General features: G+C 40.1%; 1 protein-coding gene across 5 annotated transcripts in view; it reads right to left on the bottom strand.

Moving 5' to 3' along the window:
• Positions 1–11,487: 11,487 nt before the first annotated feature.
• Positions 11,488–26,057, bottom strand: part of DOCK10 (dedicator of cytokinesis 10) — a 320,008-nt gene continuing 305,438 nt past the window's right edge. For all 5 annotated transcript variants that reach the window (XM_075861478.1, XM_075861480.1, XM_075861477.1 and 2 more), the window contains 6 exons: positions 25,518–25,664; positions 23,302–23,512; positions 21,877–22,067; positions 18,848–18,948; positions 14,898–15,036; positions 11,488–11,684 (listed from right to left, as the gene is read on the bottom strand). In XM_075861478.1, coding sequence (XP_075717593.1) covers positions 11,568–11,684; positions 14,898–15,036; positions 18,848–18,948; positions 21,877–22,067; positions 23,302–23,512; positions 25,518–25,664 — 906 coding nt within the window. In that variant the 3' untranslated portion in view covers positions 11,488–11,567. The remainder of the gene's footprint in view (positions 11,685–14,897; positions 15,037–18,847; positions 18,949–21,876; positions 22,068–23,301; positions 23,513–25,517; positions 25,665–26,057) is intronic.

Consider the following 26,057-nt stretch of genomic DNA (forward strand, 5'->3'; position numbering starts at 1 on the left):
CGCATGGCGCTGTAGGGCTTCAGGGCTTGATCTTACAAGTCCATCCCTCCCATGTACCTATTGTAGTCCAGGATGCAGTCTGGTTTGGGGGTGGCCTTTCCTTCATATATCCTAAACCTGTAGGTATACCCTGATGCCCTCTCGCACAGCTTATACATCTTCACGCCATACCTTGCCCTCTTACCCGGCAGGTACTCGCGGAATTGAACCCTCCCTTTAAAATGTACCAGGGACTCATCAATAGAAATACACTTCTCGGGGGTGTATGCTTGGGAAAACCGCGCACTGAAACGGTCTAATAGGGGTCTCCATTTATATAAACGGTCAAAACTGGGGTCATCTCGGGGTGGGCACGGCTCATTATCAGTATAATGTAAGAAGCGAAGTATTGCCTCATTTATTTATTTTTTTAGGTTCCAGTTCAGTTCTGAAGTTGCTTTGAGGGGCCCATATATTAGAAACCCCTATAAAATACCCCATTTTAGAAACTAGACCCCTCAAAGTATTCACAACAGCATTTAGAAAGTTTATGAACCCTTTAGGTGTTTCACAAAAATTTAGAGCAAAGTAGAGGTGAAATTTACATTTTTTTTTTGTCAGAAAATCCTCTTTATACCATTTTTTTTATAACACAAAAGGATTTATCAGAGAAACGCAACTCAATACTTATTGCCCAGATTCTGCAGTTTTGAGAAATATCCCACATGTGGCCCTAGTGCAGTAATGGACTGAAGCGCCGGCCTCCGAAGCAAAGGAGCGCCTAGTGGATTTTGAGCCCTCCTTTTTATTAGGCACCATGTCCGGTTTGAAGAGGTCTTGTGGTGCCAAAACATTGGGAACCCCCCAAAAGTGACCCCAATTTGGAAACTAGACCCCTTGAGGAATCCATTGTAGTTTTCTTGGGGTGCATGCGGCTTTTTGATCAGTTTTTATTCTATTTTTAGGTGGCGTGGTGACTAAAAAACAGCAATTCTACGATTGTTTTTTTTTTCTTTTTTTTTTACAGCATTCACCGTGCGCTATAAATGACATATTCACTTTATTCTGCGGGGCGATACGATTACGGCGATACCAGATGTTTATAGTTTTTTTTTATGTCTTATGGCGTTTGCACAATAAAATACGTTTTGTAAACAATCATTCACTTTCTGTGTTACCTTATTCTAAGAGCCAGAACTTTTTTATTTTTCAATCAATAAAGCCGTGCGAGGACTTATTTTTTGCGTAACGAACTGTAGTTTCGATCAGTACCATTTTTAGGTACATGCAACTTTTTGATCTCTTTTTATTCCATTTTTTGGGAGGTGAAGTGACCAAAGAATTGTGATTGTGGTTCGGTTTATTATTATTTTATTTTACGGCGTTCACCGTGCGGGATAAATAATGAAATAATTTTGTAGTTCAGGCCGTTACGGACGCGGCGATACCAATTATGTATAGTTTATTTGTTTGTTTATATATTTTTATTAATAATAAAGGACTGATAAGGGAAAAAGGGGGCTTTTTACTTTTAATACTTTTAAATCTTTTATTTTCTTATTTTTACACATCTTTTTTTAACTTTTTTTTTACTTTATTACTTTGTCCCACTAGGGGACATGAGGGCAGGAGGCCCTGATCGCTATTCTAATACACTGCACTACATGCGTAGTGCAGTGTATTAGAACTGTCAGCTACTCACTGACAGCAAGCATAGTGGGTCCTGACGTTGTCAGGACCCACTAGGCTTCTGTCTATGGCATAGCCGGACGCCATTGTTTGGTGTCCGGTTGCCATAGTCACCATCGCCGGCCGCTGTCGTGTAGCAGGCCGGCGATGGCAGCTTAACCCCTAAAAAGCCGCGATCTCTATAGAACGCGGCTTTTAAGGGGTTAATCAGCGGGGACACAGCGATCGGTCCCCGCTGTAGGAGCTGTGACAGCTGCTGAACAAGACAGCAGCGTCACAGCTCCTGTATGTGTCGGGAGGACGGCCGAAACGGCCGTTACTCCCGAGACGTACTATTACGGCATGGAGCGCGAACGATACAGCTGCCATGACGTAATAGTACGTCAAGGAGCGGGAAGGGGTTAAAGGGAAAGTAGTACGGTGACCTAAACTATAGCTAATTTATACTCCCTCAATGTGAATCAAGTTACGTGTCTCATTCGGACTCTGAATACTTTACTAAATTATCAAGAAGGGTTATTGTTGGTGGGAGCAGACCTTAATTTACCACTCAATCCGATATTGGACACGACAGGATCCCAGCATACATCATATACAGTGAAGGAAATAAGTATTTGATCCCTTGCTGATTTTGTAAGTTTGCCCACTGTCAAAGACATGAACAGTCTAGAATTTTCAGGCTAGGTTAATTTTACCAGTGAGAGATAGATTATATTAAAAAAAACAACTGAAAATCACATTGTCAAAATTATATATATTTATTTGCATTGTGCACAGAGAAATAAGTATTTGATCCCTTTGGCAAACAAGACTTAATACTTGGTGGCAAAACCCTTGTTGGCAAGCACAGCAGTCAGACGTTTTTTGTAGTTGATGATGAGGTTTGCACACATGTTAGATGGAATTTTGGCCCACTCCTCTTTGCAGATCATCTGTAAATCATTAAGATTTCGAGGCTGTCGCTTGGCAACTCGGATCTTCAGCTCCCTCCATAAGTTTTCGATGGGATTAAGGTCTGGAGACTGGCTAAGCCACTCCATGACCTTAATGTGCTTCTTTTTGAGCCACTCCTTTGTTGCCTTGGCTGTATATTTTGGGTCATTGTCGTGCTGGAAGACCCAGCCACGAGCCATTTTTAATGTCCTGGTGGAGGGAAGGAGGTTGTCACTCAGGATTTGACGGTACATGGCTCCATCCATTCTCCCATTGATGCGGTGAAGTAGTCCTGTGCCCTTAGCAGAGAAACACCCCCAAAACATAATGTTTCCACCTCCATGCTTGACAGTGGGGACGGTGTTCTTTGGGTCATAGGCAGCATTTCTCTTCCTCCAAACACGGCGAGTTGAGTTAATGCCAAAGAGCTCAATTTTAGTCTCATCTGACCACAGCACCTTCTCCCAATCACTCTCAGAATCATCCAGATGTTCATTTGCAAACTTCAGACGGGCCTGTACATGTGCCTTCTTGAGCAGGGGGACCTTGCGGGCAATGCAGGATTTTAATCCATTACGGCGTAATGTGTTACCAATAGTTTTCTTGGTGACTGTGGTCCCAGCTGCCTTGAGATCATTAACAAGTTCCCCCCGTGTAGTTTTCGGCTGAGATCTCACCTTCCTCAGGATCAAGGATACCACACGAGGTGAGATTTTGCATGGAGCCCCAGATCGATGTCGATTGACAGTCATTTTGTATGTCTTCCATTTTCTTACTATTGCACCAACAGTTGTCTCCTTCTCACCCAGCGTCTTACTTATGGTTTTGTAGCCCATTCCAGCCTTGTGCAGGTCTATGATCTTGTCCCTGACATCCTTAGAAAGCTCTTTGGTCTTGCCCATGTTGTAGAGGTTAGAGTCAGACTGATTAATTGAGTCTGTGGACAGGAGTCTTTTATACAGGTGACCATGTAAGACAGCTGTCTTTAATGCAGGCACCAAGTTGATTTGGAGCGTGTAACTGGTCTGGAAGAGGCTGAACTCTTAATGGTTGGTAGGGGATCAAATACTTATTTCTCTGTGCACAATGCAAATAAATATATATAATTTTGACTATGTGATTTTCAGTTTTTTTTAAAATATAATCTATCTCTCACTGGTAAAATTAACCTAGCCTAAAAATTCTAGACTGTTCATGTCTTTGACAGTGGGCAAACTTACAAAATCAGCAAGGGATCAAAAACTTATTTCCTTCACTGTAAGTCTTTGGCTAAACTCTGCAGAACTTTACATTCCTTGTATTTGATAGATGTTTGGAGACTGTTACGCTTATTTTTCTCTTACACACAATACCTATCATAGGTTGGATTATATTTTCATCTCACAAAAATTCACCTCGTTGATCCACTCAGCTCAAATAGGGAATATTCTATTATCTAACCATGCGCTGATCACTTTTTCTATGCAAATTTTGAGTGTTCTCAAAGGTGACTGGTGTTGGAGACTCAATGACACTCTTATAGCTGACGTATCTAATGTACCACTTATAGAGGACCACCTCTCCTAATATTTAAAAAAGAATGTTACGGAATTCATATCTATGCCTACTGTGTGGGAAGCCCATTAGGCGGTTATTCGTGGCGAATTTATATCCTTGGGATTGCTCATAAAAAAGAAGAAAATGAATTTCTAAATTCCCTCTTCTCACGTATTTCGTCTTTTGAAAGACTTCATAAGAAATCTAAAGCTGTCTCAGCATTGAAGGAGCGGTCTGATCTCCGGAATAAAGTAAAAGATATCTTGAATGCTAAATCCCTCCAAACTTTGAAATTTAAGCAATATGCCCATGGCAGTAAAGGTAACAAATTGATGTCTGCTCTTATCCGCAAACAACATGATAGAACCTTTGTCCTGAAGATCAAGACAGCTAGTGGCAGATTGACAAGGGAGAACACTCATATTACCGAGGCCTTTCATGAGTACTATCAGAACCTATATAACCTACAGACACCCAATGTCCCCAATTCTCAAGGCCTGAATAAGACTTTCCTTATTTCAGAATTTCTAAACTCCATTAACCTCCCTACTTTGGACAATGAAGCGTTGACTGCTCTTACATGCCCATTTACAGAGAAAGAAATTGAAAAAGTTCTACACTCTATACCATCAGCAAAGAGCCCGGGTCCAGATGGCCTCCCAATTGGGTACTATAAAACCTTTAAAAATACCTTACTCCCACATTTCACCTCTCTATGTAATTTTCTTAATGGAGATATTCTCCCGAAACAAGCTCTTAAAGCTCAGATTACGATTCTACCAAAAGAGGGTAAAGATTCTTCTTTGTGTAGTAGTTACAGGCCAATTTCTCTCCTAAATGCAGATTTAAAATTGTGGGCAAAGGCAATAGCTGTAAGAATAGGACCCCTGCTCCCTAAGTTGATAGGCGAGGAACAGACAGGCTTCATCATGGGTAGACAAGGTAAAGATAACACTTGTCGGGTGTTTCACCTAATTGAATATTCTAAATCTTGACGATCCCCTTACTGACGCCGAGAAGGCTTTTGATAGGGTCAGTTGGGAGTATTTAGATGCTACATTAAAGAAAATTGGCGTACCGCAGTTATTTATTCAGGCTATTTTCTCACTATATAAACATCCAGTGCGAAGATTAGAGTTAATGGCTCGTTATCTAAATCTTTTAATATTTGTAACGGCACTCGCCAGGGGTGTCCCCTGTCACCGACTTTGTTTATCCTTGTCATGACTCTAATTCAACGAATTAGACAAGACCCCTCTATACAAGGTATAAAAATATGTTCCCACGTACACACAACTGCCGCTTTGGTGGATGACTTATTAATATTGACTACTAACCCGTTAACTTCCATTCCCTATCTTGTAGATCTATTTAGCTCTTTTGGTGTATTCTCAAACTTTAAGATTAACTTTGAGAAGTCGGGGATGCTAGGTATATCTATCTCAGATTCAGTTGCTAGCCACCTTAAGTCTACCACCCCTTTCCACTGGTTAGAAGATGGATTGCCTTACATTGGCATTCGTCTTACTAAAGATCCCTTGCATCCATTCTTTTGTAATTATCTGCCTCTACTCACAACTGTTGAGAAACAATTAACATTTATGTCCTGGATGGGGCGCAAAAACCTCCTCCAAACTTTTATAGCCCCTAAGTTTTTGGACTTATTACAAGCTTCGCCTACATGGCTGCCCAGATCATTTTTTTATAAAGCCAGGAAATTGTTCTCCTCGTTCCAATAGAACAAATCTCGTTCTCAACGGAAATATCAGCATTTTATTCAGAAACCCAGGGATGGGGGCCTGTGTATCCCGGACCTTTACACTTATTATAGGGCGAATCATCTGAATATATGGAAGACCCTAATAAATTATTCAGATTATTCTTCTTTATATACAAACTTAGAGAGAAATTTCTTGGTACTGGTGGACAAATTGTATTTAAGGGGCCTAAAGCCCTACACTCCAAACTCCATATGCTCTAGTAATAGACCCTAAGAGACATCATCAGTCCTCCTTTTGGAACCTCCTGAAAGATACTACACTTTCTGCATTTTTTGACACAGACCCAAAACATACGTACCTTTATTACTTAGAAAGACAGGTTGGGTCTTAAAAGACTTTATACAAATTCATGACTTTCAAGGGATATGTGTTAAGTATACCACCATATTCTCTGCCCCAAATTCCTTATCAAATTTTGAATATCAATTAAAGGAGCGGGTTAACCGGAAAGGTGTACTGGCCAACATGTAAACTTTTTATTGTCTCTAGGGAGTGTCGACAAGATTGATCTTCTCTCTAAGTGGGAAAGGGACTTACAAATATCATTCTCAGATGAAGATCAAAAAATTATTTTGAGACACTCACATGGCTTTTCGAATTGCATTAAAGAGAAAATTCTTATAAAATTATGTCACGTTGGTATAAGAGACCTTCCTGGTTACACCTGATTAATCCCGACATATCTGATATCTGCTGGTGCTGTCATGGAGATGAAGGTACTTTATTTCACATATGGTGGCAATGTACTGCGATCCAAGTTTATTGGCGGGAAATTCTAGATGAGATAAATGCTATTTGTTCTACTAAGGTCCCCTTTTCACCACAAACCATTCTGCTGTGGCTACCTTCCGATTCCTTTATACCCAAAAAGAATGACTTAGCTACTTTTCTTATAACAGCTGCTAAATTATTGATTCCCTTGTTCTGGAAATCCGATTCAACCCCATCTATAGACCTATGGATTTCGAAGGTCCAGGAAATCTATAGGCTAGAAGAATTAGTACATTGGAAACAACGTACTAGAACTAAATTTCTTTGTATCTGGTCATCATGGCTATCTTATCTCAAAAGACCTCCCCCTATATGTTAAGCTGCCTTCTTTTGTAGAATTTGTCGTTCTTTCTCTCTTTATCTAATTTGATACACACCCAAATATTGTACTTTCCCACAAGATTGTTTCCCTCCCATCCTCCAACCTTCCTTTACCTTCCCTTGTGTTTACTTATGTTCTTACTGTATCTAAACTTTGTATTGTATACAAGTATCAAAGATTTTATATTCTACTAGTTTGCTTGTTGTATTATGTATACAAAAAAAAACTGAGTTATATTTGCAAAACATTTTATTGCTATATTTGTCAACTCAATAAATACAATTTGAACACAGCAATGACTGCAAGTTTATGGATGCCAAAACATCACATCCATATGTGTTGGTTCCCATTTTCTGCTAGGGTAGTCTTCTTGGTAGGTAATGCACAAGAAATTGAGACATGGCTGCGGGGATTCAAATCCATTCAGCCACAAGGGCATAAGTGAGGTGAGACACTAATATTTTGCCTCGTTTGCAGTTGGCTTCCCAAATGATCCCAAAAGCAGTCCATGTGGTTTAGGACCAACCGAGGGTCCAGCCAGTCAAGTTCTTCTTAACCATTTATAGACCTTGTTTTGTGTGTGTTGGAAAACTGTTACAACAAAGTTGTAATCACACAAATATTTATACACTACCGTTCAAAAGTTTGGGGTCACCCAGATAATTTTGTGTTTTCCATGAAAACTCACACTTATATTTATCAAATGAGTTTCAAAATGACTAGAAAATATAGTCAAGACATTGACAAGGTTAGAAATAATGATTTTTATTTGAAATAATAATTTTCTCCTTCAAACTTTGCTTTTGTCAAAGAATGCTCCATTTGCAGCAATTACAGCATTGCAGACCTTTGGCATTCTAGCTGTTAATTTGCTGAGGTAATCGGGAGAAATTTCACCCCATGCTTCCAGAAGCCCCTCCCACAACTTGGATTGGCTTGATGGGCACTTCTTGCGTACCATACGGTCAAGCTGCTCCCACAACAGCTCTATGGGGTTGAGATCTGGTGACTGCGCTGGCCACTCCATTACAGATAGAATACCAGCCGCCTGCTTCTTCCCTAAATAGTTCTTGCATAATTTGGAGGTGTGCTTTGGGTCATTGTCCTGTAGTAGGATGAAATTGGCTCCAATAAAGCGCTGTCCACAGGGTATGGCATGGCGTTGCAAAATGGAGTGATAGCCTTCCTTATTCAAAATCCCTTTTACCTTGTACAAATCTCCCACTTTACCAGCACCAAAGCAACCCCAGACCATCACATTACCTCCACCATGCTTGACAGATGGCGTCAGGCACTCTTCCAGCATCTTTTCAGTGGTTCTGCGTCTCACAAATATTCTTCTGTTTGATCCAAACACCTCAAACTTCGATTGGTCTGTCCATAACACTTTTTCCAATCTTCCTCTGTCCAATGTCTGTGTGCTTTTGCCCATATGAATCTTTTCCTTTTATTAGCCAGTCTCAGATATGGCTTTTTCTTTGCCACTCTGCACTGAAGGCCAGCATCCCGGAGTCGCCTCTGCACTGTAGACGTTGACACTGGCGTTTTGCGGGTACTATTTAATGAAGCTGCCAGTTGAGGAACTGTGAGGCGTCTATTTCTCAAACTGGAGACTCTAATGTACTTTTCTTGTTGCTCAGTTGTGCAGCGGGGCCTCCCACTTCTCTTTCTACTCTGGTTAGAGCCTGTGTGTGCTGTCCTCTGAAGGGAGTAGTACACACCGTTGTAGGAAATCTTCAGTTTCTTGGCAATTTCTCGCATGGAATTTCTAAGAACAAGAATAGACTGTCGAGTTTCACATGAAAGCTCTCTTTTTCTAGCCATTTTCAGAGTTTAATCGAACCCACAAATGTAATGCTCCAGATTCTCAACTAGCTCTAAGAAGGTCAGTTTTATAGCTCCTCTAGACAGCAAAGCTGTTTACAGCAGTGCTAACATAATTGCACAAGTGTTTTCAAGTGTTTTCTAATCATCCATTAGCCTTCTAACACAGTTAGCAAACACAATGTACCATTAGAACACTGGAGTGATGGTTGCTGGAAATGGGCCTCTATACACCTATGTAGATATTGCATTAAAAACCAGACGTTTGCGGCTAGAATAGTCATTTAGCACATTAACCATGTATAGAGTGTATTTCTGATTAATTTAATGTTATCTTCATTGAAAAAAACTGTGCTTTTCTTTCAAAAATAAGGAAATTTCTAAGTGACCCTAAACTTTTGAACGGTAGTGTATGTCTTTTTCTGCTCTTACAATAGTAATTCCTTTAATTGCAACCGTAGAGTTACTACCACTCCGCCAGTCACAGATAGTTCCCCCGGCATCTGCCAGCCCTAGATTTGTCTATCAAACTGCCAGATGGTGAAATGTGATTTAAGACTCCTGAGAATGTATTTCCACTGTTTTCAGGTTTGATAATGGTGCACTCTATATCCCTCCAGCCATGAATGCACGATAAACTCAGACACATATGCAGCTGTACAGCCATGGAAAGTCAACGCATGGCATGTGGAAACATGTTAATTTTGGGGTGTAGCTGCATGATTAGATAAGTATGATAGGAATAACCATTTATCACAACATTATTTTACCCTACCCCTCTTCCATCTTTTTTTAAAGGTCCCTGGAATCGGAGAAATAGTTAAAGATGGCCTATTAGTTCTCCTTGTGTCTGTTTTAGTAAATATTTGCATTTACCATGAAATAACAATATTGGAGCATCTTTTCTCGCTACATTGTGCTTTTTTCTCTATTATTCCTCCTGATAATGTATGAATAAATTCACAGTTGGTGTGTTACCAATCCCCTTGTCAATGGAACGTGTCCCTACACACTCTCTGACACTGTACAATCAGTGCTGATGGTGTCAGAATGTGTAGGGTCGCATGCTATTGACAAGTGAAATGTCATCGCCAAGTAGTCAATATATTCATACATTTTCAGGAGGAATAACAGAGGAACAGCACAACACAACGTTTTAAGGGTTAATCCACGTAGGACGTAATTGTTTCAGATTTTACCTAAAAAAACGGTCCAAAACGTATCCCTTTTTGGGGGCAGATGCATGCTGGTGCTTATACACGGTGGTATCGGAAAAAGCAGTGAGTTTTTAACAAGCACTCTAAAAATTATCTCTTTTTGGGGAGTAGCAACTGGTTTTGTGTTATTTTAAAGAATATATATATATTTATATATTATCCACAACCTCCACCGTCATGATTACTTGTGCCAGTATGCCTGATTGTCCTGGAAAATGAAGAAGCACTGGTTTTTACTCTATTTATTTGCAAAAAAAACCTTGTCATTCAGACACAGATAACAGCGCTGTATAAATGCTTGATGCAGAACAATATGCCAGTTTTTGGTCACACTATTATTAGCAATTAGATATATGCAAAACAAGGAGTGACATCATATGCGTTACGTCTGTATCATCAGGCAGCGACACGCTTTCAGCACCTGGATCTAAATTTAAATATATTTGAAAAACAAACTTCACTTGGACACAGACTGAAGTATAACGGCGCTGTATAAATGCTTGATGCAGAACAAAATGACAATTTTAAGTGGCACTATTATTAGGATTTAGATATATGAAAAACAATGGGTGACGTGACGTCTGTGAGCTGTCTGTGACGTGAGCTGTCTGTGACAGCTGTATCAGCACGCAGAGGCACGCTATCAGCACCAAGATTAATATTATTGTAGAAGATTTGTGAATGATGTGATGAAGATTGGTGATTCAGAAATTAATGTAAGAATTGTATAGCTGCAGCAGCACTCACTCACAGCAATGGCTACCTGTGCCTGGCTAGGCAAGAGAACATCTAAAAGCTGATTTAATTATATTGCTGTACATTAAACCTCTGTTAGATGAGGGGCTTTAAAAAGACAAACAATAAAGATCTATAGTGTTTAACTTTTGGACAAATAAAAGTTAATGATAGCCACAAAAATATTATGTAATTTCTTCCAATTTTGGTGTACTTCATAGCAACATTAACCATCTAATTTAATACGCCTTTTTATTTTGCTATTATCACCCAGGAGCATCTAATTCATTTCTTTCTATGCTCTCAGAATGTAAAATAACCACACAATAACCGTGCACATTCACAAATACTTTAATAAATCTTTATCTAAGGATTTCTATAGAATCTTAGTAATCTTTTGGATATGGGTTCATTTCTATAAAAAAAATGACAAATTTTACACATCTCCTATTTACAATCTTCAATGTAAATATGCTTATTTATTATAAAACATAGAATTAAGACTCTTAAAATAGATGCCAGAGATAAAATAATATTAGGTTTAGCATGAATAATGACAACCATGTCATAAAGGGAGTGCTCATCTGCCATTGGTTAACCCCTTGGCAGCAAAGGGGTCTGAAACAGTTTTTTTTCCATTGGATAGGCGGCACAATTGTTACACTTTCGCTGCTTTCAGCACTGGCAGAACCTTAGAATAAATTAGAATTACAATCTGTGTCCTAAAGAAACGAGTCCTTCATCAGGTCAATCTGTGGTATAAGTACTGTAAAGGCCCAATCAGGAGTCAGCTTTTGATGAAGTGCTTGGCAGCTCTATATTTGTTCTACTGATTGACCGAAGAGTGCATTGTTTCTCAGCTGTTGGATGTTTTGCTGGGTCCTCCCGATAAGTGATCTTTTATAGAAGAAGGAAAAAAAAAAAAGAAAACCATCTCAATCTGACAGCAAGTGATGGGCAGCGACCTTCAAAAATGAAAACATATAGCGCAGCATTTTGATGCGGTTCACTTGACAATTTCACCCTTCACAGACTCCCTACTGGCAGCTGTGGCAATGCGGTGTCCAATTGGGAGTTTCAGGTCACTAGCTGTCTTTAGAACAGTTACAGCCAGCCACAAGGGGAAAGAAGGATTCACAGGCTGAAAAGTGCTGTTCTCCCAGAGGTTGGAGAAGGTACACAGGTTTATAAGATTTCAATCTGAATATAAATAAGGGAAATAGAACATATAATAGGACTTATTTTAAGTTTGGTAAAGCACAACATTGCTGTTGCTGTCAACACTAAAATATAGTGTTATTTCCAAGATGAGTCAATGCACAGAATGGATTGGAAAAGGTGAAAGGTGAATAAGGATTAGCATGCACAAGCCAAGTATTGGAAGACAAGTATAGAACATACCGATATTCCCTAAAGTACTCAGTGAAATGTTAGACAAAGAGGAAGAGAAGCGGAACAGGCAAGGGTCACATGACAGCTGAGAGAAGAGAAAGAATGCATTAACACAAGACTGGCATCTGAGTAGAACTCCATGTCAGATATAAACATATAGTCATGTATATTTAACATGCATTTGTGTTATGCTGGACAAGAGAGACATATGTTCATGTGGATGGTTTTATGCAGGTGGAATGGGAAATCACACAAGAGTTCAAATGATGAGTAAAGGACATGTAAAGAATTGTTTTAGCAAAGTAACATCAAGAAGACCGGGCACAGACTTCACGATGCCAGTGTGTGAGTCTTATTGTCCTATGGTTATTTATTTATAATTGTGAAATTTGTTTGAAAAAATGACAAATTGTAAATGAACAGTGCAAGATACCATAATAACCATAACATACCACATGGAGTAACTCCAATATAGATTTTAAGCTCTACTAGAAAGGCATTGTCTTTTATCCTGTTATTCTCATCCTACTTGTTTTTTACAAGAAAACATTCATTTCCAAACCCTGAATGATCATGCATATTCACACCGTTAAATTTAACCATATACACATGGAAATTTCACAAGTTCAAAGTCAGGTATAGTAACATCCACTTTTATATTTCTCCGTATCACTAGCATTTAATGCTGTGCCAAAGAGTAGGTAAGTAAGGGACTTGCCTATAGCAAAAAGGTAAATTACATGTGAAAGGCGCAATTTTTATTTAAAGACCTAAAGATACACTTTTAAATAACATTTAAATTAGATATTTTTTTTGTAAGGTGGACCACCATATTTAAATAACTATTTGTTGGGCTGACAGTAATTTGTTGTTTCCACTACACATACAAAGGAGAATAAGCCGCTGCCAAAAGCCTCTGGCAGCGTCTCATCTCTGTGGGAACAAAGGCTCTCCTGTGATGAAAACCAACATGCCCAATCCTTTTTTCCTCAGATATCTGCCATTGGGGGAAAATCAGCAGGTTTGGCAGAGTTCTGTCTAATGTATATAGGACACTAACTAAATGCTAATCTAATAGTGTACCTGATATATATCTACTTTGTAATTTACTTACGGTTTCAATTTAGTTGTTTTACCCATGTAAATTTTGTGTGAAGTTACTGCCACTAGGTATCTCCTTTCATGTAATCTGCTGTCCATCCCGTTTTCAAGCAAAATCTGTCTCTAGTTACAGAGCTGAGGAGACGAACTGCAGGAAATGGAGGGGTGACCCTTCACAGCCTGCCTATAGAAAGTCTATGGAGAGGACAGCAGGAAGCAGAGTTAGAGAGACACAAATGCTGCTGCCAATAGAAGTCTATGAAGAGGGGAGTAGGAGGAGGAAGCAGGAGCAGAAAAAGAGAGACAGACGCTGCCCATACAAGTCTATGGAGAGGGGAATGGGGAGCAGGAGAAGGGAGCAGAAGTCTGCTGTCCATTAAAGTAAATTGAGAAGGGAGGAGGTAGCAGGAGCAGAAACGGAAAGACACAAATACTGCTGCCTATAGTAGTTTATGGAGAGGTGAGGGAGTAACTGGAGGGGGCGGCAGTAGCAGAGTAAGAGAAATACAGATCCTGCCAATAGACATTTATGGGGAGGGGAGATCAGGAGCAGAATGAGAAAGAGGCAAAGAGACTGCAGCAGCTTCTAGTAAGTGTCTCACCTCAGTGCTGGATTCCCAGCTACGCTGCTCAATACAGCTTTATTACCTCCTCCAGGCTGCTACTGCATCTTTATATGTGATAGAAAGAGGGGAGCAGGATTCTATTCTTTTATTTTTGCAGCGTATAGAAGATATGATAGCCGTTAGGCTCCACCCACTAGCTCAGAGAACACTGAGAATTAGGCCTCATGCACACAAACGTATTTTTTCCCTCCCGTAAATACTGGTGTAAATACGGGTCCTTGGTCACACGTATTCGACCCGTATTGCACCAGTATTTACGGACCCGTGCCCGTAAATACGGGTCCGGTGTCACCAGTATTCCACCCGTATTTACGGGCACGTTTTCTCTGCAAAATTGCACTGCACTAATCGGCAGCCCTTCTCTCTATCAGTGCAGGATAGAGAGAAGGGACAGCCCTTTCCGTAGTAAAAGTAAAAGAAATTCATACTTACACGGCCGTTGTCTTGGTGACGCGTCCCTCTTTCGACATCCAGCCCGACCTCCCTGGTTGACGCGGCAGTCCATGAGACCGCTGCAGCCTGTGATTGGCTGCAGCAGTCACATGGGCTGAAACGTCATCCCGGGATGCCGGACTGGAGGAAGAAGCAGGGAGTTCTGGGTAAGTATGAACGTCTTTTTTTTTTTACAGCTTTATCTATATTGTGATCGGTAGTTTCTGTCCAGGTTGCTGAAAGAGTTACTGCCGATCGTTTAACTCTTTCAGCTCCCTGGACAGTCACTATTTACTGACGTCACTCGCAAACTTCCAGTACTGTTTTACCTATCTGGTTATGGTCTTCCCTCTGGGTTAATGATAGATGAGAGCCATCTTCACAGCCAGTGATATCTGATATACTTAATAATAGACAGGTCACAGACAACATCCACAAAGAAATTTGAAATTTAAGGCCAGACAGTTTCAGGCAGTTTTTGGCACTAGTCTAGTGTTACATTAGCTAAGAATATTTCCCATGTTTACTGACGCTGACTAGGTTACTATGATCATCTCACCGGCTCATTCATGACTACAGAGAGTTCTGTCAGAATTTCCCTGTAATGAGATTTCATCTCTTCTTGGTACTCCACTTGATCTTCCTTTATTAGGCGCTCATTTACTTCTAGTGCCAAGCCACATGTATCTGCAAATTGCCTGAAAAAAAGGTACATATAATAGAAGAACGTAGTTAAACACGGCTAGAGGCAGAGCAATCGTTTTTTACATTGCAGATTTTACCAACATGAGGACCACTATCACGTTTTAAAGGGCATCTGTCATCAAAGAGTAATAATTATAATAATACGGTGGTCATTGCTTTAACTTTTCTTTTTCTAATATGGTTATTTTTTAATTTTTTTGGTGGAAATTAATTTAATTTATTGAATCTATGGAAAGCCCTAACAACACAGGTCTGTGAGTGCTTCTGCAAAATCTCCCACCGATCCTCTATGTGGTATACAAATGACCCTAAGGAGTCCTCATAGCCAATCAGATGCACTGGGAGGTCTCATATGGCAGCAACTTCTGCCTGTGTAGACTCATTCATAGATGTCCTACGACAAGTGGCAACAGATACTTTTTATTTCAAATGTGTTGGTTTAGCAGTAAAATCTGGAGGACAGGAAAGTGCTTACACATAGACTGGCAATTGACATGTAATTAGATGGAATATCCAGCCAATCAGCATGGCCAATTTACTTGCAAATCACCTGCATAACTTAAGTGCATGCACTGATTGGCTGTCTAATTGCGCCTCTCTGCAGTACAGTACGGTACTACACGTCCTGTACTGCTCTTTACCTGTGCCAGGATGAGTTGCTCCTTGGGACACTGGGTAGTTTTTCTGGGACACTGTGTTCTTAACGGACTATAAAGAAGCTCCTGTCCTCATCACAGAAAGAGATATACGGCTTCTAGCAGCTATTTCTGATTTTTACTCTATATGTAAGGGCTTGTCATATTTTTGGGAAGACATTTTAGGGGCTTTGGTACCAATTACTAGTTTTCCATAGAGATATGGTCACCTGTTACTATATTTTCAAATTACTATGGTCTTCCCAAAACCAGTTAACCCCTTAACAAACCATGACGTAACTGCACGTCATGATGCGGGGGCTTGAAGTATGGAGTGGGCTCACGCGCTGAGCCTGCTCTATATGCTGCACATGTCCGCTGTGTATTACAGCTGGCACCTTGCTCCAACGGCCAGGAACAGCAATTGCGCTGTTCCTGGCCGTTTAACCACTTAGATGCCTCAGTCAATAGCGACCGCGGCATCTAAGTCGTTAAACTGATGGGGCGGCCCCCTCCGACAGCCCATCGGCCCCCAGTGATGCAATCGCGGGGAGCCGATGGCTGTTATGGCAGTCCAGGGCCCTAATGAAGGCCCCCAGGTCTACCTTCTTTCTGCCTCTGTTGACCACTGCAATGTGAAAAAAATAAAATAAAATGAGTATATATATATATATATATATATATATATATATATATATATATATATATATATATACAGTGAAGGAAATAAGTATTTGATCCCTTGCTGATTTTGTAAGTTTGCCCACTGTCAAAGACATGAACAGTCTAGAATTTTTAGGCTAGGTTAATTTTACCAGTGAGAGATAGATTATATTTAAAAAAAAAAAGAAAATCACATAGTCACAATTATATATCTTTATTTGCATTGTGCACAGAGAAATAAGTATTTGATCCCCTACCAACCATTAAGAGTTCAGCCTCCTCCAGACCAGTTACACGCTCCAAATCAACTTGGTGCCTGCATTAAAGACAGCTGTCTTACATGGTCACCTGTATAAAAGACTCCTGTCCACAGACTCAATTAATCAGTCTGACTCTAACCTCTACAACATGGGCAAGACCAAAGAGCTTTCTAAGGATGTCAGGGACAAGATCATAGACCTGCACAAGGCTGGAATGGGCTACAAAACCATAAGTAAGACGCTGGGTGAGAAGGAGACAACTGTTGGTGCAATAGTAAGAAAATGGAAGACATACAAAATGACTGTCAATCGACATCGATCTGGGGCTCCATGCAAAATCTCACCTCGTGGGGTATCCTTGATCCTGAGGAAGGTGAGAGCTCAGCCGAAAACTACACGGGGGGAACTTGTTAATGATCTCAAGGCAGCTGGGACCACAGTCACCAAGAAAACCATTGGTAACACATTACGCCGTAATGGATTAAAATCCTGCAGTGCCCGCAAGGTCCCCCTGCTCAAGAAGGCACATGTACAGGCCCATCTGAAGTTTGCAAATGAACATCTGGATGATTCTGAGAGTGATTGGGAGAAGGTCCTGTGGTCAGATGAGACTAAAATTGAGCTCTTTGGCATTAACTCAACTCGCTGTGTTTAGAGGAAGAGAAATGCTGCCTATGACCCAAAGAACAGCGTCCCCACTGTCAAGCATGGAGGTGGAAACATTATGTTTTGGGGGTGTTTCTCTGCTAAGGGCACAGGACTACTTCACTGCATCAATGGGAGAATGGATGGAGCCATGTACCGTCAAATCCTGAGTGACAACCTCCTTCTCTCCACCAGGACATTAAAAATGGCTCGTGACTGGGTCTTCCAGCACGACAATGACCCGAAACATACAGCCAAGGCAACAAAGGAGTGGCTAAAAAAGAAGCACATTAAGGTCATGGAGTGGCCTAGCCAGTCTCCAGACCTTAATCCCATCGAAAACTTATGGAGGGAGCTGAAGAGCCGAGTTGCCAAGCGACAGCCTCGAAATCTTAATGATTTACAGATGATCTGCAAAGAGGAGTGGGCCAAAATTCCATCTAACATGTGTGCAAACCTCATCATCAACTACAAAAAATGTCTGACTGCTGTGCTTGCCAACAAGGGTTTTACCACCAAGTATTAAGTCTTGTTTGCCAAAGGGATCAAATACTTATTTCTCTGTGCACAATGCAAATAAATATATATTATTTTGACAATGTGATTTTCTGTTTCTTTTTTAAATATAATCTATTTCTCACTGGTAAAATTAACCTAGCCTAAAAATTCTAGACTGTTCATGTCTTTGACAGTGGGCAAACTTACAAAATCAGCAAGGGATCAAATACTTATTTCCTTCACTATATATATATATATATATATATATATATATATATATATATATATATATATATATATATATATATATACAAAATTGGTATCACTGCATCTGTAAATGTCCGAACTATTACAATATAACATTATTTAACCCGCATGGTAAGCGTCGTAAAAAAATAATTTTTAAACACCAGAAATGCAGTTTTTTGGTCACCTTCGTGCTAAAATTTTTTTATAAAAAGTGATCAAAAAGTTGTATGTACCAATAGAAATAGATTTTTCTAAATTCCACCCCACAAATAATTTTTGTTCAGTTTGCCAATGCATTATATGGTACTTTAAATGGTGCCATAAAAACTACAACTCCTCCTGCAAAAAATAAGCCTTCACACTGCTCCATCGAGGTAAAAATAAAAAAAGTTATGGCTTTAGGAAAGCGGGGAGTGAAAAACGAAAACGAGAAAACTAAAAATGGCTTGGACTTTAAGGGGTTAATACTGTAACTTGAGGAACCATTGTATTTATCTTGTGGCGTAGCTGAATGTTTCAAAAAGACAAAATCTTCTGGCGCTTCGCAGTTAATTGAATTCTCAATTTTTTTCCATCAATAATGGAATGGATGACCTTGTACTAAAACTGTGAGTGATGTTATATATCATATTTGTTTTTATAAGGCCATCACCATTGTACGGCATTTACCTTCTTATTACTGGGCTGTCTGCTTTAGACCAAACCTTTGCCTCCTGATCATAGCAGAGCAGAGAGCCATTACAAGTATGTCGCAAGTCTCTGATGGACTGTCGGTGTCTATTGAGGGGGGGGGGGGGGGTCCAACTAGACAATACCTTTCATTTTATTTTAGGTATCATTGCACATTATGTTACCTGAATATTTCTTTTAAATGCTTTACTTGGTTTTCTGGGTAATTGTTGGCATTTGTCTCTGTTAAAAATGCTCTAGCGTATGCCATGGGTCCAGCATTCACCTGAAAACCAGCAAATAAGACTTCAGTACCGAAATGTTAACATTTAGAAGATAAACAAACAAATAAAAATACAGAATATGAAGAACCAGGCTGAATATGACATTTAATTCAGATACGGAAAAATTTTTCTTATTTGAACATAATCTATTCAATGTATCTCCACAAACAAATGGTGTAAAACTTGTATAAAAAAAAAGAAATAAAAAAAAAAAGATTTTACAGATAGGGAGGTAAACAGGTAACATACTGTATCTGTATGAAAAAAATATGAAGTCAATTGCAATTATCAATATTTAATGGGTATTGCAAGCAGATAAAACAAATACAAAACATAACCTGTATGTGTCTGAGTGGTCACCAGTGTCACCATAGATCAGAAATAGTTAGTTTTTATTTTCATTATCTTGCCCAGTTCTGTATAGCACCTTTGTTTTGATGCTGCCAGGGCTTTCTGTAGGCAGGATTACCATGTAAAGGACTACAGTTCCCTTGATTCCTCTCTCCCAGACATTGACTCTATTTATAGCTACCTGCGAGCCATCAATTACAAGATGTATGCTAGTGCTGTAATTACTAACTGTCTGCTACTGAGACACAGCTCTACTGTTCTGCAGCTAAGCTCTGAACTATCTGATGCCAAGCATGTGAAACACGATCCCTCCAGAGACAGGGAGAGCAGGGAGCAGTCGAGATAAGAGGCATGTAATATGTGATGTTCTGTACTACAGGGATGGGGAAAATGGAGATAACCATGTGTTGTCACATCATCAAGGCTACTGATTAATTAGTGGTTAGTTACGCTATATCAAAATTGAGATTAAAAAAAAAGGTGTCAGGTAATTGGGAAAGAGGGGTGTAGGATGTATCAAAATGCTTAGGACATGGGTCCAAAGGTAAGATATTTTCTCAATCATAATTTAATACATTCGTCCCCAAGATAAGTTAATACAAATGTTTATTAAAGTATTATTAAACGCAATAGGGGGAATTTATTAAACACTGAACACCAGTTTTTGGTGTAGAGAAGTTGCAATTTGTTGAAAAACTCATTTTTGCACAAAAATTTAGTGACCCATTCCCCCACCTCCAGCATTTTTATGCCTCATTCACATGACAGTGTGCGCTGGCTGGGTCCTGTCCGTGATCCATGGAAAGATAAGAGCTGATTCACCCACTAAAGTGAATGGGTCCGTGAAAACTATCGGAAAAATTAAAAATGGCCCGAGTTGCACTCGTTCGTGTGCAACGGCCATTAGAAAAAGGGCCTTGGCTTAGAAGGGTCAGGCCACCCGCAGCCCTACAAATGTACTATAATTTACGCCAAAAACTGGTGTTAATTATAGTGTAAATCTATGTGTGCTCATAGCTGTCGTAGATTTAACTTTTGGCGCATGAACAGCCAAAGATGCACGTAATTTATCAAGAGGCATGCATCTTACTCCTTCAGACTAAGACCATACTTGCCCATTATCTGCACTATGAAATGTAATCTGAGATGGGTTGCTTTAGACATGATTCCTTAACCCCATATAAAAAGCTGTGGTTGCTACGTCAGGTAGAGATTATTGAATCAGTAAAAATCTCCTGTAACATAGTTGCCGCATATAAGGAAATAGCGGCTGAAATATTGGAATACAAACCAGAATTTCAAAATCCATTGTCTTACTCAATAAGTGGCAATATGGTTCTGTAATAGAAAATTCACCCATTGGAAGAATAGCATTGAGGTGAATTTTCACTGTTTCTCTAGTTTGTCTTAAACGGGTTAGCTTAAACCTGGATCGGCACAGTGAATGCAGCAGAGATGGGTAAAAGCAGCTTGGCAGCAGTCATGCCATGTCATTCTCATTATTGTAAAAATAAATTGACCCACTGGCTGAAAGAATTTGCATGCCCGTGTCATCTATCCTATTTGTATATTGGGCTATGTCTGATCAGTGTGTAGCGCCGACGGCCGCGGACTGCTGGCATCTCCCTCCACGCGGTGGCCGCCAGTCTGTGTGTACATACCACCAGCGTTCCCCTCCTCCCTCCCTGGAACGCTGGCATGCTTTGCCTCCTGCTGCAAGGACCCGTAATTGTGCCCCCAGCACACCTGAGCTATAAAAGGAAGTCTGCCCTGTATCCTGGTGAATGAGCAATGTTGTACTTCCTAGTATTATCCTGCAAAGGTTCCGTATCATGAGTATCGTATCCTGAGTATCGTATGTTGAATACCTTATCCTGAGTATTTTATCTTGAATACCTTATCCTGAGTATTTTATCTTGAACACCATATCCTGAGTTTGTTATCCTGTGCCCAGCAATCTGGCACCAGTCTGCTCCCATCAATCCGGCACCAGCTTATATCTGCTACCAGCAATCTGAGTGTGTCCTGCTGCCTCCAAGGTACCATCTACCTGGCTGTGACTACAATGCACCTGTCTGGCCAGCAGCTACTCCGTTACCGCGGAGTAGCCCAGTGGGTCCACATACCTGCTGGTTGTTACAGTGTATTTGAACTGTACTGCACACGCAGAGAATTGAATGAAATGTTTAACATCACAGCATCGAGGCAGGTCATCAAGTTTATGAGCTAGTGTGAATTAGATTAAGCATATTGTTGCATTGTCCTCTATGGTATTTAACTTTTTCCAAGAAATCTATGTGACCACCATTACTGGGTTGTCTCCTAGTTTTCCTAAACTCCCGAATGGCGAAACTGCCCACTTATTAAGTGATAAGAATGCTTTTAAATAGGCGGGTGACGCCAGTGAGAGATGTAGTGGCAGCCACTTCCTATTGGTACTTTTGGAAAAGTGAAACAGATACTGTATCATTAGGAAATGGCTGAATGGAATTTTACACAAAATTTGACAGAAGAGGACAGTTCAAGGACTTCTAATTACAGGTTTTATTGTACGGGGAAAAGCTATTCGTACTTATTACCTTGACACTAACACTTCCTTGAAGCTTCAGCTGTAGTCTTATCATATCCACGTCATCCATTGTGCAAAGTTGGTGCAGCTCCTGAACTTTCTTGGACATTTCATCTATCGCAACCTCAATGGGATTCAGTTCTGTGCTTTTCTGACTGATAACTTGTATCCTCTTTTTTACATATGGAAATGAATGACTGGCTGAAGAATAAGAACAATTACGGAGCTTATCAATTACCATCAATTAGCGATTTACATTCAACAATCAGAATTTACTTAGTAATGGCTGAAAAAAAGTTTTCTACAGAATTTGATTTATCTTATGTTTCAATTAAAATCAATTGTTTTATTTGCAAAGACATAACAATTATCTTTAATGATCATCCTTATAGATGGAATTTTTGATGTTTTCCCCTGCTGTCCCTCTACAAACCCTGCAGCCATATGAAAACAATGCTCAGGGACTCTAGCGCCGTAAATGTACAGAACTAGAGCCATTAGATACTATGACCATGTGACTATGACATCTGTAGTAACTTATGGTAACATATAGCCAGGAGCTCTACGTAATCCAAAGGGGGGCAATAGGAGACAATAGAGCAATGTTTTTAATACAAAAGTATTGCTAAGTTGATGCACTTTATTAACCCGATCCCAGCCGCCCCATGTAAATAAACAGGCTAATGGCCCAATAATTTGTGTGCTGCCTTTTATGACACACCGTCACGCAATGCCATCAGCAGGATCGGGCTGTCACACTGATAACTTGATCCTTTACTGTGAAAGGACTGATTATTTCCCTATGCACAGTAAATAACTCTTATTTTAGGCAGAATGCAACATCTTTACACAAAAAAACACACCAATGAAATCAGAGAAGGCAGCATAAACATGATGACAGGGTAACTATAACATGTGCATAAAGGGTTAAACAAAGGGGATACAGATCACACTCTGCACCGTACATACCATACCCTGGCTATGTCCAGATGCAATTACTTTTGGACTGGATAAAGAATACAGTGATATGGCAATGTTTTACTTACTATATTAACTACAGTGTCTGGGCAGGTACAGTACACATATCTATTGACATTAGGTTGATCTCTAATCAATCTTCAAGGAGACATGAGATGTGTGGACATTTTTTTCTCCATATAAACCCCGCCAATAAGAACCGGTCATACTCAGAAAAAAAGCTAAAGTGCTTTTCCATCAGCCTTTTGCAGGAGACTTTCCTTCTCTGCCACAAGGTCATGAGATCTCCAGTGCGGGCAATGCGGGAGAATAGGCAAGTATGGAATAACCTCATGTAAAATGTTAGAGCATCCTTACCAACTTAAATAATATAGCCATGTATAGGCCTGCATTAGGATGTGAGTTAGCTTTAGATTGGTCCAAAAATAACGTGTGTACATGTACAGAGATCACTTACTGGTCAGCACTGTGCGCCTCTTGCATTGCTCTTCCACTCCACCGTGTTTCTTCCCTGACAAGGTAAATGGCGTCTCAAATACAAATCTGTTTATATTGTGATGTCGCTCAAAATCTGTTTTTCTGTCTTCAAGTTCTTTCTCATCAAAGTAAGGTGTGACATATGTTACTTGAAAATAGGCAAATTTGGAATCCAGATCCTTGGGATTCACCTGAATAAACATTAAAGAATACACGTAGAAAAAGGTGGTAAGTTAACATTGTAGTCCAGTTTAATAAAAATATTTCTGATTGTACATGCCTTTACTACAAGATAATTGTTGGAGGTCTGAAGTCTGGAGCACCCTCTGATCAGACACTTGCAGCAAGGGAACTCCTGCCGCAAGAAAGAGTAACCATGGCAGGGGCACCAGTTGTATCAGTGGAGGCCTATGTTGTCCAATACTTACATCGAGCATTCTAGAGGTGCTCCATACTAGCTCTGTAGCTAGTAGAAGAGAGAGGGGGACACCCCTTCTATTAGTTATACAGGTCCTCATAGGTTGCTATGACTTAGAACAGGTTAGTTGGAAACGCGTAAGTGCATGTGAGACTTTTCTTTTCATCATAATTGTTTGCAAAATGTATCAAATGGATTCCTAATGAAACTGAAGTTTTTATATATAGGTGTGCTGGATGGATCGATCCTTTCTGTAATAGGGTATATACTCTTAAAAATAACATAAGGTACAGCATGAAAATAGTTCCTAGTGTGTCTATAGCTGGTCATTTACATTAGATAACTACCAGTTGAAAGTTGTTTTGGAGAGCAGCTATCCCCCTTGATCGCCCCATTACCATGCACAGGTGTCTCAGCTGAATGTGCATGTAACATCCTATAGAGGATGGAGGGTAAACCCCTTCCAGCTACTTGGTGAAAAGTAAAAAAATATTAGACCAGACAAAAGAACAAAACTTCAATGCTGGGAGAGCATGGTGTGTTGCTGTCTGGCATAGCAAGCGGGGCAGCCCGCTCTATGTACTATCATGGCGTTACAAATAGGCTGCTACCAGGCTATATAGGCTGTGCCCCATGATTTACGCATTATCCCTCCATGTTTTACACACTGTGCCCGCACTTCATGCATCACTCACATTCCTGACCCTTTCAGTGCTGCCCCCTATATTTTACACATGTTATTCACCACTCACTATACTCAGTACTGCCCCCTATATTTCACACATATTATTACTCCTTGCACATTATACACAATTCATTAATTTTTTTACTACATATCCCATGCACCACACGCCACTCCCCTCAAGGCTAGTGGGAGTGGCTATTATTATTTAACACACCTGAGCACTTTCCTTCAGCAGCATTTTTGACCTGGCTGCGTCCTGCTGGGATTATACCTGCCCAATTTGCCATTTTTTGTGTTTTTAATCTTATTATATGTCCCACTTTTTTTCTGTGGTTCTCTTCCCTGAGAAAAGATGTCCAGGCTACATAAATGTATGGTCCTCTTATAATAGCATAATACAGATGTAGCAAAGCCTAATTTGTCAAATGTAGCAGTGCTAAGTTTGTAATTTGGCACAAATTATTATGATGATTATTGTTGAGTTATTTATGGCAAGTTAAACCCAAATGGATTCACTCCACCAAAAGAGCAATCACTGGGCATTACCAAGTGTAATTACATCCCAGAGTATAAAGCAGGCCATAGAATTTACATTGCCGATTGGTCAACTCCCCCAATAACTTAGTGTCGGCTGAGTGTGCATGTTCACTATAATGAGTTGGCATAGGCAGCTGCCAGACAACACTGACACTGCTTATCTCCTGGGGAACAAACGATTGAACATGTCAGATTCTTTATTCCCTTGGCGGGGGGAAATTGGGCTGCACCCATACATATTATTTTGATGGTGAGATTTGCCAACAATTGTATATTGTGTTTGGCCTGTGGTAGCTCTGATACATCTGTATACAAAAAGGTTCATCAAGCCCAGTTTCAGTGACAGCACATTTGCTGCTTTATAGAATATATAGAATTCGGAGAGATCTGGGGGCTCACTTAAAATCCCCAGTACAACCAGTTGTATAACTCCAATAATAAAGGATTCATGGAGACGTAATACACCTCTCCCTGTCTGTGGACTGGCAGGACAGGGCTACGGTGGCTAGGTTGTTGTTTGTTCCCATATCCTCTTGCCCGGAGCAGTCGCACCCACCTTGTTGGAATCTTGAATGATCTTAACGTTCTCTGCTCCGAACTTATCACTATACAACTTGAGCAGCCTGTGTGATATTTCTGATAGCCCGGTTAATTTGGGCTCCTTGTAGATATATTCTTTTCCTTCCTCTTCTTCAAAGAAACCCTGTAAAGAGACGATCAACATATTTCAATTTTACAGAGTGGTACTTTGGGATTTATTCCCCAAAGCTGTGGCTTCCGCAGTTAGTCACTTCAATGAGTTTATTGCACACCCTACAGCTAGTACACATGTGCAAGCAAAGCCTTTGATGCATTAGAAACAGAATTATTAATGGATGACGAGGATTCGTGTTTAGGCTGAGAAGCGGCATCACTGAAGTCTTGTAAAAATGCAGACATGATTAAGTTGCGCTTTAGTTTTAAATAACTAGAAAAAAAAATTTCTCTCCAATTTCCATGCAGTTAAAGTGAAATGTGTCTATGGTGTTTTGTATGATCCTTAGGTAAAGATGTGCAGCTATAACATGTCTGTATTAGAGCATGTTCAGACGTGGCG

Source organism: Rhinoderma darwinii, chromosome 4, assembly GCF_050947455.1.
Source record: "Rhinoderma darwinii isolate aRhiDar2 chromosome 4, aRhiDar2.hap1, whole genome shotgun sequence".
NCBI classification, from domain to species: Eukaryota; Metazoa; Chordata; class Amphibia; order Anura; family Rhinodermatidae; genus Rhinoderma; species Rhinoderma darwinii.